We start from the raw sequence: 14,274 nt of genomic DNA, 5'->3' as shown, positions 1-14,274 counted from the left end.
TAAGGTTGCCATCATTGGGATCCTGGAAAGGTTTTTTTTGAAGGAAACCTGTAGCCTTTATCCTGATGATGGAAGGTTTCTTTTCTGATTTTGATTTTCCCCAATTATGCTGATGTCCAAATCTTAAAAAAAACAAATGGACGTTGATTGAGACATGGTCATCATCTTTCTCCGTGCAGATGGGTATTATTCCTGACAATTAAACCAAAAGTTAAAGTACAAGCCAGAAGACCTTGTCTTGGAGAGTTTACAGTGCACTGAATCATTGCGTGGGTAGGCGTTGTTCATGGCAAATTGAGATGGAAAGCAATGGTCACAGAACTCCTTGAGTTTCCTTTTCTGCAAGTTTCAATGCAGTGTGGATTGGAGGAATGCAGTGCTGATCTGTCGCTGGTTTGTGAAGTCAAGACACATAGGGACTCAGCATCTCACTGACTAAACTGGTTGCACTGAGCACAATCTCTGAAGAATTAGTATGAATGATATGATTTATATCATTCATGAGGGTGCATTTGGGAACCTTTGTGTCTTTTTTTGCATCTGTTGGTAAAGCTGTGTCTTGAAATGCTTCATCCAAATCGGGAGCTGAGAAGTTCTTTTCAGTCTCGGTTCATTTCAAAGAAGCATGTAACCTTTCTTCCTTTTAGAATTAGAAGAATCTCCCTTAACTGTGAAGAGTGACATGGCTACTATTGTGAAGGTTATGCAGCTACCAGACTCAGGCCTTGAAATTCGGGACAGGATGTGGTTAAAAATTACTATCTCCAATGCAGTGATAGGTAAGCAGATCAAAGGAATGCTGGGGAAAAAAGCAGTGGCTTTTGGAAATAGGCTGAAGAAGCTATCTTTATATGAACTTTTTTTTTTGCTGTCTGTAACCTGTTATATTGCCTTGACTTGGTATCTGTGAACAACTCTAAGTGTGACAGGAAGTAACTAATAGCTCTTGTTTGAGCCTGGACAGCCAAAAGTACTGCACGTTTGTCATGCCTACACAAAGCTGGTCCTTAACCCTTGCTTGTTGTATCTCAGGTTTTCCATGTAACTACTTGTGGCTCTAGCAATCTGCCCAAGTTCAGCAGAGCAACAGTCTTTGTAATTCCAGTTCCAGACAGCCATGCAACCTTAACGAAGTATCTCAGTTACATTTAAAATTACCACAACTAGTCTACCTTTGATTCTGACTGTCCTGTGACCTGGACTGTGCTAACATTTAGTCAGTCTAGGTTGTAGTTACTTTTTGCTGAGAAAGATACTGGAACCCAGGTCTTTTGATAATGTAACATCTGCCTCTTGAGGAAGATGGCTCTCCCAGTCACTTCTGTTCTGTAAATCCCTAGTCATTTTTGTTACTGCAACTCCGAAAGGGTTGAACAGTGTAACTATAAAATTTTCTGTATGTGTATTTGGTGTCACTGTTAATGTAGTGTTCAGCTAAATGCAAGATTTTTTTTTGTTTTCGTTATTGATGTTTGGTGGTAACTAATTTAGCTGTTAGGCTGAGTTGTGAAAATAACATTTTAAGCTCTTTGCAGCAAGATTGTTATATTTTTGCATTCAGTACCTGGCACTGTACTACTAGTGGGCTAGGTAATAATGTAAAGATGAAAAAAAAGATCAGTTTGGCTCAGATGATCCTGTGTCTTCTCTTCCTATTCTCATTTTAGGAGCAGATGTGGTTGACTGGCTTTACACACACGTGGAAGGCTTCAAAGACCGACGGGAGGCTAGAAAATATGCCAGCAGCATGTTAAAACATGGCTACCTCAGGCACACTGTGAACAAAATCACCTTCTCAGAGCAGTGCTATTATGTCTTTGGAGACCTCTGTGGCAGTAAGTTCCCCATCTGTGAAAGGCAAAGCTCCATGTGTGTTGTCTCTTCTGTGCTTACAGGATGCACAGAGGAGAGTCTTCTAGGATTTCAGAAGCGGGTATTTCAGAACAGGCCATTATTCTGAAGTTGCATGACAAGTGGTTGACACTTCCTGTTAGACCGAGCAATTAGAACTCTTGGAAGAGAAGGATGAAGTCATCAAATAAGGCATTGCACTGAGGCTCAAGAAAGCAGGATTTATTTCTGGTGATGCCACAGACTTCCTGCTTGTCAGTCGGACTCAGTTTCCACTCTGTAAAATGGGGGTGATTCCTCCTTGGCTTATGGAAATGCTGCAAAGGTACCTTGGTGCTGAGTGGTAGATACTGATGTCTGCCCTACCATGTGTGATATTTTGAGTGAACTCTGGAGGCTGTGTCCCTGTAGTCCCTCATCACACCAGGTGCTGTGTTCAGCCATTATTAATATGCAGGAGTCAGCTCCTAGCTAAGAACACAGTCCTCACCTTTTCTCTCTTTTCCAGATATGGCTGCACTGAACCTTAACAATGGTTCAAGCGGAGCCTCGGATCAGGATACCCTTGCTCCACTTCCACATCCTGCTGCTCCCTGGCCATTAGGCCAAGGATACCCATATCAGTATCCTCTGCCCCCTCCATGCTTTCCACCAGCATACCAAGATCCAGGCTTTAGCTACGGTAGTGGCAGTGCAGGGAGCCAGCAAAGTGAAGGTAAGATGGTTAATCTGGTATTTATTTCTACAGCTGTCATTATCCGTAACCATTTGCTCGAGTTCCTTCGTACTGTCTGTGCTCCTGTCCTGTGGTTTTGTATGCTACCTGCATGGATTTGGTGTGACTGCACGTAATCAGAACTGTTTGTTATGCGATGGAGTGGGTTAGCCTTTCAGCTCTGTATTGAAACTGCCAGCAATGTTTTAACTGAGTCAGTAGAATAGAATACGTTTATAGTTATGCTGTAGTTCTGTACCCCATGCAAAATGTCAGCAGGGAACTAGAGCCAAGATGTTTGTCATGTCCATGGTGGCACAGGCCTCTCTACTTTTCTTACCCAACAGCACCACACGGTAAACTACTGCTTAGATAATACTAATCAGGCCAACATTAGTGACTCAATTGTCTACCCTGTTAAAACAGATAAATTATGGCCCCCCCTTTCTAGAGGTCAGAGCCATTGCCAGCAGTGGGGCTGCAGTCGCTTGATATTGCTAGAAATAAGACCGTATTGTTGCTGATGAAACAGGGATTAGAACCCAGGTGCTCTTGGCTTTCACTTCAATGTTCTACAAAAGGAAGATCACTCTCTTTGCTTGTGTGAGACAAGCATGAGGTGGCCAGCCAGGTTTACAGGGCTGAAACACTGCTCACAGGGAGGAGAGTCCTTCTTGTGATATATGACAGGGAGAAAAAAGATAATAGTGCATGGATTAAAAACCTGACCTCCTCCTTTCCTGCCATAGGATAATTTTGTGGTTCATTTTTAAACCTTAGCAAATAAAAATTATTTCTTTTTTTGGCTGTACAGATTTATTATTTTTTTTTAAATCACTTCCAGAGTGAGTCTTGCTTTTGGAAAGGCTGCCAGAAAGAAAGGGTGGTGATTCTCTGTGTTTTTGTGAACATCCAGTAACGTGGATGTAACTTCTTCCTGTTTACTGCAGCCAGTGAGATTTTGCAAAATTGCACAGAAGAATTTCATAACAGGAACTCGCCCACAACATTTTAGCACTATTGCTTCCCACCTTATCTCAACCTAAGAAGTGTCTGTGAGGAAGTCCACAGTGGTATCCAGAGGTTTTAGAATTGCAAGCTGATTGTGCTGGAAAGAATGTGATTTTTTTTTTTGGCAGCTGGTTCTGTGGGCACTAGAATATTAGATCTCTGCTGCTGGAATAGGAAAGGTATGGTATTTTATCCATGTGACCTGTGTTACTGGCTAAAAAGAGCTTTACGAAAGGTGCCAAGGTGTTTAATTTTGAAGGGTTTCAATGCTTTCATTGTTCTTCTTTTGGAAACTACACTTCTGTGTTGTTTCTTGTTTTGTAACTATTATTCCCTTGTTTTGTTCTGAGCAAGCATTAGACTGAAGGATTCATAGAGGAATGGCTGACTCTAGGGGATTGGTAAGCTTCAAATGCCTCCATAATAATGAATTCACAGCATGATCATTTAGACTCGTGACCCAAATGTATAGCTGTATTTTTTTCTTTTTTTTTTTTTTTCTTTTTAATTGTCTTGGACACTCAACCTGTCTCAGTGCACAGTAGTCCAGTACCGTGGCATTAGCGTATCAACCTGTCTGGCCCCTGTGTGACTGTGCTGCAGCAGCTACAGAGGGAATGGCATCAGGTACCTCACTGTCAGCTCAGATGGGAAAATGGTATCACCAGTCTCTTCACTGCTCTTCATAAAATAAATAAATAATCCCAGCTCCTGATATGGATTGGATTTATCTACCAGTGCCCTTTCACTGCTTATTTACTGAAAGACACTTGAGCACTGTCCAAGCAGGTATTAAGAGTACTGGGACACAAGGTTGCATTGGACACTCTCAATATAGAGTGTTAGAATTGGGTTTCTTGTGAAGTCTCTCTTTTATGTGCAATGTTAAATCATAACCGAATTAATCTGGTGAACAAGAGCACTGCTCCAGAGCCCAGTGAATGTTACATGTTTTTGAGATGAATGCAGTGCGTTTGCTGATGATTACAGACAAAAGCCTAAGATTTGGGTCAAGCGACAGACTGAGACTATGTTCTGGCAAGGAACAGACGGGGAGGAAGATCTAGCAAAGTTTTACGTGATGTTGCAGTTCTGTTCAAGGCTCTGCTCCAACTTAGGTTGCTTATTTCATCTGAGCCATATCATCTGTCCCTACTTGTGGTACCCAGGGCTTAGGTTATTTTTAAGGGCTTGGGCAGGTTTGCTGTAGGGAAAGGCACTGGTATGAGGACCAGCTCCTTGCAAAACATCATCTCTGTTACCATAATGTTTAGATTAAAGTCACATCCCTGTTCTGGTAGATGCTCGTTGTACAGATGGATAGAGAGATGTGCGTCTGGAGAGATGAAAAAAGTAGGAAGGATGGATTTGTTCAAGCTCACAGGATGTCAGTCAGGAACAATAGAAGGGTCTTCAGAGCCACTATACATTGTCTCTGGAGGATCTCCTGGCCCTGTCCAGGAGGATTCATGTGGAAACTTCTGTTCCCATGACATGAAGTATTGAGGCAGCTGGAGTCTCTGTGGCTTTAGGGGTGGAAGTTTGGTGTCCAGCAGTAACAGAGAATGAAGGCTGATAACATGTTGTGGCACTGCTGAGTGCAGCTTTTCTAGGCACTTGAAATGCAGATCCTTTAAATCCATTTTATGACACTTAGGTTTAAAGTTGACCTTAGATGGAAACAGATACTGCTGTGGTTGTGTCATGTTAGCAGCATTTCAAACCTCAGCTTTAGGCTGGGCTGCATGCCTCGAAGACAGGCCAGTCCCTAGCTGCCAAAAAGGTGACACTCTTGTTAGATTGCATTTAAACTGAAGGCTTAGAAGGACTTTCTGACTGTTTATTCTGTGACAGGATTTAAAGGCATGTCAGGGAGAGAGTGAACCTCAGCATGACTAGAGAAGAATGGCTATGCTGCTGATTATTCTTAGACAGACTGCTGTAATGGTAGATGGTTTCTCTATTTTCTTTCTGCTGTGTAAGCAGCTTGGAGTGCAGGTGCAGAAGGCCAGGTTCTTCTGAGATAAGAAGTCTGCATTAACCACTTGATCTCTTGGAGTCTTGGCAGATCAGCTAGAGCTGCTACTCCAGATATACTGAAGTCTGGAGAAGCAATGTGATGGATTGCCACAAGGCAGTCTCAGTCCTACTGACTGTGGAAGACCTCTCAAGATGAGCTGCTTTCAGTGCAGCTTGCTTTCTGCCCTGCCTAATCTTTACTCAGCTACAGGCTATGGAACTGGCAACGAATTGTTGTGTATGGGGAGGAGTAATGACTTTAGGTAAGGTTTACTGGGTTTGGAAGTGTGGCAACAGAGTTCATCATGAGATAAAGGCAGAGGCATATTAGCGGTGGAAAGGTTAAAATAAAATGTTGATTTTCTTCCGCTGTGAACAGTGCCGCACAAAGATGCTTCTTGGAGATAATCTCTATGTTGTTCTTTGGAGCAAAGGCTGTAACAATCAACCTGCTAACAAGTACTTTCTCCTGTCTTACTTGTCTTTACAAGATTGCTATGAAACGTTTGAAATGACATCTCAGGGAGCACCTTACCTCTTCAAAGGCTTACCTTAATGAATCTTTGTAGTAGTTGGTGGAGGCAGCTGAACCCAGGTTAACATCTCCATTTACAGATGGAAGAAATCTGAGGCACAAAGCAGGACAGTGTTTTTCCCAGAGCAGGGAAGCGCTGAGAGGGGTTACAATCAGAAAATACCACTTCAGAGTCCCAGGCTCAGAATACTAACTTCAAGTCCAGTGATTTTGTATTCTGTGTTTTCCATCTATCCCCAGCTTTTCTTGCACTCTGCAGGGGAATCTAGCCTTTCCACCATACACATCAGGTCAGTCTAGTTTTCCTGTCTCTTTTATTTGCCTGCTCTAAACATCAGCTGGAGCAGACAGAAGGTCATGATCATCTGTAGTTCAAGAAAGGAGCAGCCGAGAGTCATTCTGTTTTTCCCATTTCAGTTACCACAATGACTTGGTGGCTCATTCAGACGGAAAAGCTAGTCCCCTATTCTGCTGGCTAGGGATCCTTTTTGGGGAGACATTCTTGCAGTACGATGGCATGAACTTAACGAGATAATTCTGTGGGTCCATTTGTTGTTTTTTTTAAAAAGACTAATTAACTCCTGACATCATCCTAGACTATCCCTCATGGTGACAGAGCACGACCTTCAACTTTCATGTAAAATCAGTTCTGAAGTTTGGTGAAGCTTGTACGTAGCAGCAACTCAGCTTACATGCCAGCAGCAGTCCTTTGTTTTTTCTGACTTGATTTAGTGGCCTCTGCTGGGAACATCCTGCGTGTTACTCATTCATCATAGAGCAGTTCAACAAATAACTTTTTTTAAGAGTTCTCCAACAGAACACTGTAGTAATGATTTTTAAAAGAATCTACACACTGAAGCCAGCAAAAGGACATCTGTTAAGCTCAGGCAGGTGCTTTGGTCCTGGGCGTGAATACGGCCAGTGTGACCAAGGATGATAGAGGAGGCAAATGAGCTTATATTTGAAAAGTTCTTGCTGATAGCAAAGCGTTTGACAACGTAGCAGAGACAGTTACAATTAGATTGAACCTCATTTTCTTGAGCCAAAACCCAAATGCCCGCTTCTTCCTTTTGTTTTTGCTCCTCCCCTCCCTCCAGTCAGTGGGGCGGCAGGAGAGCAGATGGCTTGCAGCCAGTAGCTCTAGGCTAGCTGCTGCTTTCACTGTGCAAGCTCTAAGGTGTCTACGTGTATCTGTGCATGGCACAACCTCGTCAGCTTTGTTCCACCGACTGTCATTGCTAAATTCCATAAGCCACCAACAGCACGTTCGGGCCTGGTTTTGTCATCATTGTTGCCATTACAACGGTCATACCTGGGTCTGTGTGTTTTGGTAAGAGCTGCTGTGGGAGACAGACATGGACCTGAGCTAATTCTGCTTTTCTGTGTGTCCTTTTCACTCACGGGCTTTAGGAAGCAAAAGCAGCGGCTCGAACCGAAGCACCAGCGAGAGCAGCAGGAGGGCTCTTGGCAGAGAGAAGGACCGCAAGTCGGCTGGCAGCGGCAGCGAGTCTGACCACACTGCCCGCAGCGGGGGCGGTGCCAGTGTCGTGCGTCGGGAGAGGCCTGCCAGCCAGCTCAGCCACCGGAGTCATGTCTCTGCCACCCACAGTGAGAGAAGCCACCACAGCCATCATTCTTACGGGCCTCCAGGAGTCCCACCCCTCTACAGTCTCCCCAAGCTGGGCTCCAAAGTCTACGGGACGAGCGGACCCCCCGGAGGGCCCCCCGTGAGGGAGCTGAGCTCTGTTCCTCCAGAGCTGACAGGGAGCCGGCAGTCCTTCCAGAAGGCTATGGGCAACCCTTGTGAATTCTTCGTCGACATCATGTGAGAGGAAGTGCCTTCAGACGCTGCTTGGGGAAGGACTCTGGGGGGGGTGTGTTTTGGGGGTGAGTGGGCAATTTGGTCATTGTCGAACGCTTAATGGAAGAAACTTGGCTGTCTTGCATGTCACACCTTCCTGGTTTGCGATTGTGTTGCAGAAAAATCAACAGAGCAAAACAAAAAATACCCCGCCCCCCAAACAACAAAAAAATCTCCTGGGATTGTTAAATATCAGCAAATTGATGGCATCTTTTTTTTTTTTTTTTCCCCCTTTCTTCCCCTCTCATTTTTGATTGTGAATGGCTGGTGTATATTCACATCTTAATGAGCTTTGGTAATTGTGGCACCTACTTTAGTGCAATTAGTGTATCTTTTTGGCTGATTCAAGGACTATTATTTCACGTGACTTCTAAATTTCCAATAATGCATAGTAGCACTTTTGTTTTTCCCTGCTTTTTCTCTTACAAGGAAAAAATGACCGTTGGCTAGTATCTGTGATACTGCCTTGTGATGCTGTTTCTTGGATGCATCAGTCAGCGCTCTAGGCAGACACGGCACCCGCCAGCGTACAGACAACATGTGCTTGGAAAGGAGCAGGCTCAAACCAACTCCTAGCAGAAGGCAAAGTTGTAACTATCTTCTTCTGCTGACTAGGGAGTATAAATCTTTCTTTCTTCTTTTTTTTTTTTTTCCTTCTTTTTAGATATATTCTATCAAGGGAGTGGTGGAGTCTTGCTACTGTATGTGTTCATTGTGCAGAACTTGTAATGTTATTTCATTTAGTATCATGACAGTGACTTTGTAGCTGCAGTCTGTTCCTGGGCATTTCAGTCACATCCCTGCTGACAGATGTGTCTGTTTCTTCTGGTTATAATGCACACTTGCTTACAGGTTTTCAAAGTTGTTTCTACAGAAATAGGACAATTGCTGCTATGCGATGCTGTTAGTGTAGCTGCAGCTTTTCCCTTTTGAAGGGGGTATTTATCCCATTCTAGCAGAGGCGTAGGTAAATCCTGGCTCACACTGGGACATGGCTATTAATTCTGATCACCCCTTCTTCTGTTCTTAATTTCTGAACAGTTTCTTTCTGTTTTTTTGAACTAGAAACCTGGATATTTCTAGTCCCAATTGTAGTGTTACCCAAGGGAACATATTCTGAACACAGATGGGGGCTAGCTGTTAGCAGAGAGATGAGAGGGTGTTTTGAGAACGGTTCATAACTGTTACAGTGAATGAATCTTTATACCTGACACAGAGCGAGACCCATGCTAGGGCTCCTGCTGGGGAGCTTTGACTTAAGCAACTGCTGTTGTAGATCCCCAAGATTTCATTACTGTGTATTTTTCGCTCTAAGGCTATGGATGCTTGATAAAGTATGTTCAGGAACCTTCATTGATGTTTAAGACGCTTTTTTAAAGTATTGAATGATGGCATGGTAAGAGCACACCCACACTCTGTTATGGTGGCTCATTTAATGGGAAATATGTGTTAAGCTGCAGTCACTTAGTGGCATTTGACCATGGGGCCATGCCTCAGTTAAATCCTCCTTTGTGAGATACCTGCTTCTGTCAGGTTTTAGGACAGGTGCTTCAAAATCAGTCTTTACTGTATATAAACATTTTCTTCACTGGTAAGAAGCTTCTTTTTGTTATGTTCCATGCTTTAAGGGTAGTGTGAATATCCGATGCGAATGTCAAAAGAGAACATGTCTTTCTCACTATAGTTTCATGTTCCTTTGTCACCCTGAAAAACTGCTCTTCAAGCTGTCCATTTTGTATCTTGTTCATTCTGATAGATTTTTCACTGCTTCTTTTCTTATTACAGGTCTGTGTGTAAACACATCCCTTTTACAAAAGTCAGAGTAATATTTTCAAATGTCTGTTAATTGGAGACTTAAGTCTCACTTTCAAAAGGGAGGAAGGCATTTAGGAAATGTGTGTCACTCAGACTAGGTGCTCCAGTTACTGGGCTTCTAAACTAGCTGAGTGGTGTGGGGCCGTTTTCTTTCAAAAAATCTCACAAAAAGCTACGTAACGTTTCTGAAAGCGGTGCTTTTGTCATAAGCCATCTGACAGGCTAGCATAGATTGCAAAATTGGTGACGGCTTCAAAAGAACGGCACTATCTAAAGCTTGGCTGTGCAACGGTGTCCTTTCTTTTCCTTTCCTCCTCCCAGTAACACAGCAAAGATGCTAACTAAACTCGGTAAAGCATTTTGAAAGGTTGATATTTAAAGCAATGAAATAAATCAGGGTAAAATAATTCTGTAATTCTGCTACGTCTCCAGGAGACATTGTTAAGGAGTCTGTGACTTTACTGACAATCACTAGTGGTTCTACTTTTAAATCAATTATAACTTTTCTGGTCTCATATATTACGATTTTTCTGGCCCACTTTGTCGTAAGGCAGAACTTACAGGGCTGAAGGAAAAGACTGTCATTTTAATACGATATTTCCAAAAGGGATTAAAGCTGGGGGCTGAGCTTTCACCCATGGAAGAAACGTGTTTAATTTCCTTATGTCTTTTCAAGAGTTGCAGTTTACACACCTGCTGGGTTTTTTTGTCTTGTTACGCTGTTGGCAGAAACTGTTCTGTGTCTTGCTGATCTTTGCTGCTATGTTGAAATGACTGTCTTATATATTTGCGTGTTTGTCAGTAACTCTGGAATGAGGCTGACAGTCCGTAACAAAGGTGTGGGAAAGCGCTCGACTGCTGAGGAAAATCAGGCTGCTAAATCCAGCCTGAACTAGCTTCACCCACGATCAGGCATCCATTTCAGGCAAATAATGAGTGCTCTGAATATACTGACGGATGTGCTAGTTGGTTAATACTGTATAGCATGTAGAACCTGCTGTTTACAAAGAGCAGTAGGAGAATGTAAATGACCCTTCTGTGAACAGTGCAATACATAATGGCCACTGTGTGTAAAACGAAAGCTTAATTTCCCCGCCTTGCAGCGGACAGTGGAGAGGCTGGTTTGAGAGAATGGAAAGTTAGGCCTGAAACATTGCTAGCTCTCAATTTTCAGAAGTGAATGAAGACAGGAGATTTCCCAAATCCCATCCTTGGCTTTCAATGCATGTGCACGTGTCTTTTCAACACGGGGGCGTTAGGGCCTACCTGCGAGTTTCTCCGTTGGGTACAGTACTACCTGCAGAACGAAGTGCCACTGATGCCAAGGAAGCTACTTACAACAGGAGGTACTGTGCCAGGTGGAAGGAAGTTCAAAGGGTGGAGTCCTGCAGAACTGTTTCTTTCACCAGGGCCTGAAATTTTTCTCTGCTTTTAATGTCAAGTAACTGGCACTGGCTGGGCTCTAGAATGCATGACCTACGCCTCTAACTACAGTGAGAAGTTATGAGTTTGCTAGGGCATTGAAACAACCTCCCAACAGGAGCCTTAAACAGTTGACATTTTTATTGTGGAAGTGAGACCCTCAACATCTGTCTGTGCTCTGCAGCTGAACTTAATGTTCATGCATACCTGCCAATGGCTTTTAATAAGGACTAACAGGTATGTTTGGAAGATCATAGCAAATGATGAGAAAAGAGCTTGAGATGATGTCTCCTATCCAAAGGAGGTACCCACCTACAGATACCAAAGGTATCTGTAGGGGTAGTGTACCCACCCAATGTGTTAACTCTGAGGAGTAAGGTTTTTGGCAAATAGTCTTAAAAGCACTGTCTTTTACCTCCTGGTAATAAATTTACTTTTCAAAGGTAACAGTGCCCTGGACACTTTATGCAAAGGTATAGTGGATGGCAAGCAAGGATGCACAGACATTGACTTTTGATATTATTTTTGTTCTATTCAAGTGGGCAGTCCCATCTTGAGACTTGACAGCTCATGAGTTGATGTAATTGTTTTTGTTTTGCATTTAAATGGATTGTAATAAGATTGACTTAAAGTTATTAATTCTAATCAGTGATTAGAAATACATGTAAAGAATTTTATGTACAGTAGAGGAACAAAGTTACATGATTTTAAATAATGAAAACCCAGACTATCACCTATTCTAGAATTGGTTCTACTCAAAGAGTGACCTCTTACTAGCATGGACTGCACTGTTCCTGTTAAATGTCTATTGCATAATTGAATTCTTTTTTGTAGATATTGTATGAAAACCCAAGTGTCTGTATAGTTAATATATAGCTGCTTATGTGTAAATGCTATTTTAAACACTAAAAAGCTTTTAATTTTATGTGATAACTGCAGTGTATGTCTTCAGTTCTTTGCACTACTGCATTATCTTTTATTCAAGAATGATGAAACATCGGTTGAATTTATTCTGTTTTTTTCCCTTGCCACACTGAAGTTTTCTTTTCTCTACAGGAAAAGATTGTTCAGGAGCTAAAGATAGGCAGCAGGGCGTGATTTAATGGTAATTCAGAAGTGCTTACAGTTGAAAGTATGACAAGAGCCCTGTAAGTGTTCACCGCTAAACTGGGTCATAAATAATTGAAATGCAGAGGCCTGACTCTTCTGTGCAGGTTAATGACATATGACTGGAAACACAAGACCCTGCCATGCATCAGAAGTGCTGTAGGTTTGAGCTAATGACTAATATATTGGTGCAGGAGTTGTGCTTTCCCCATAAATTGCCCTACCTCTTAATTATTGAGCTTCTCCCTCACAGCTTGGCAGGAGTAGGTATACAGGAAAGGCTGACGAAAGTTTGTGGAAGTAAAAGACAGCTGGAGGATACATCCTGTTACAAAGACGTGAGCTGGAACAAGTTTTCCTGCCTGCAGACCCAGGAGATGAATCTGCTGATAGAACCCATCAATGCATTCTGCTGTTTCATGTGAATATTCCCTTTTCCTGGACTCTGCTCACAAACTCCAGCAGAGATAAGCTAGGATCATTAGAACACCACTTTGCAGACTAACTGGTAAGACTTAAACCACAGTGTATTTGTCATGCAACATAAGGACACCCAGCCTCCCTGTAAGGTCTGTGTCGCTTGTGTATGAAGAACAACCACAGCTTGATGAGGCAGATTCCCTCTTCTTAGCTGGTAGAGATCAAGCAGCAAAGGGAGAGACAAAGCAGTCGTCATTATGGAGGCACCCGTTATAAATGGCACAATTCTGCAGCAGATTTGTATGAGAAAGTCTTCCAGAGTTTCCCATATTCTCCCTTACAAACTATATTTGTTTGCATAGGATGCAAAATGGCCTAACCAGCATTTTCCCAGTTGGGTGACTGGTAAATGATCACAATTTTGGGCATACTCTTGCAATCTTTTACTGCAGGGCCTGATGGATTCCAGCTGACCTAGTATGAATTGTTTGCAGGTGACTGAAACTGATTGGGCACTTTAATCAGCTACTTTTCCCTTCCTCCCTCCCCTCTCTCGGCCACCCTGCCCTTTCCCCTTGAAGAAAAAGAAAAATCAGTCTATCATGGCTCTAGCTCTGCTGCTAGAAAGTAAAGCAATAGAGGTAATTTCCCCCCCCCCCCCTTCTCTATTTCTGGAATGATGATCAAAAGGTACTTAATGCATCTCTGCTATGAAATCACAGCACTGCAGTGAGGAGTACTGATGAAATTCTCAGGTGCAGTGATATGCTCATGAAGACTTGCTGCAGTCTCCAGAAACAAGGACTTCCAGTCTTCAGGTCAGATTTTTTGCTATCTTTAATCACACTGAGGAGTACTTTTGGCAAATGTTTCAACTTTTTTCCTTGAGTATGCCAGGACAATTTTTTATGCAGGTAGCCACAGAAATCTAGGACAGCTATCTTTGCAGTGCACCAAAAAGCTCTTTTTGTAAGAAAATATTCGCTGGTTTAGATTAAGTTTCAAATTCTTTAATTGAGCTGAGTTGATTAGCTAACTTCCAATACCACATAGCGGATAGCTGGAAAAACTTTAAGTCTAACGTGTGGAATAATGGAGCAGAATAGTTGTATGAAAAAGTGGGTGGCGAAAAGAAAAGTTCTTAGTGATGTGACTTGATATTTACTTGCTACTGTTTGGTAGTAATACGAAATAATGTAGAAGTTTTTCCATTTTCATCTTTCCTGGTTTGCCACTTTACACTGACAATTTTTTGCAAAAGGAGTGTAGAATAAAGGTTGTTTAAAGGATAAAAACTTACTGTGCACAGCCTTTACTAACGTATGTTTTCACTTTGAGAAAGTACTTGTTCTTGGCTAGTTGCTTAATTTGAGTAACATGAAATAATTTTTTTAACAATTGCATTAATTGCATTAGAGTCTGATTGTACTTTTATCAGGCTTCTGAAAGGACAAGTATGATGGCATTAGGTAAAAAGTGTTAGATGGAGTCGTATTCTTTGCTTTTGAACTGAAGGAG

At 42.4% G+C, this 14,274-nt stretch overlaps 1 protein-coding gene across 2 annotated transcripts in view; it reads left to right on the top strand.

Moving 5' to 3' along the window:
* DVL1 (dishevelled segment polarity protein 1) overlaps positions 1-9,174 on the top strand; it is a gene marked incomplete at its 5' end in the record, with an annotated part of 98,957 nt that extends 89,783 nt beyond the window's left edge. For both annotated transcript variants that reach the window (XM_082009424.1, XM_082009423.1), the window contains 4 exons: positions 648-779; positions 1,668-1,835; positions 2,360-2,566; positions 7,542-9,174. In XM_082009424.1, the coding sequence (XP_081865550.1) occupies positions 648-779; positions 1,668-1,835; positions 2,360-2,566; positions 7,542-7,960 (926 nt within the window). In that variant the 3' untranslated portion in view covers positions 7,961-9,174. The remainder of the gene's footprint in view (positions 1-647; positions 780-1,667; positions 1,836-2,359; positions 2,567-7,541) is intronic.
* Positions 9,175-14,274: the final 5,100 nt, after the last annotated feature.

This window comes from Phaethon aethereus (genome assembly GCF_964289735.1).
Source record: "Phaethon aethereus genome assembly, chromosome: 21".
NCBI lineage: Eukaryota > Metazoa > Chordata > Aves > Phaethontiformes > Phaethontidae > Phaethon > Phaethon aethereus.
The sequence above is the reverse complement of the archived record's forward strand: the minus strand, read 5'-3'. Positions and strand labels throughout refer to the sequence as shown.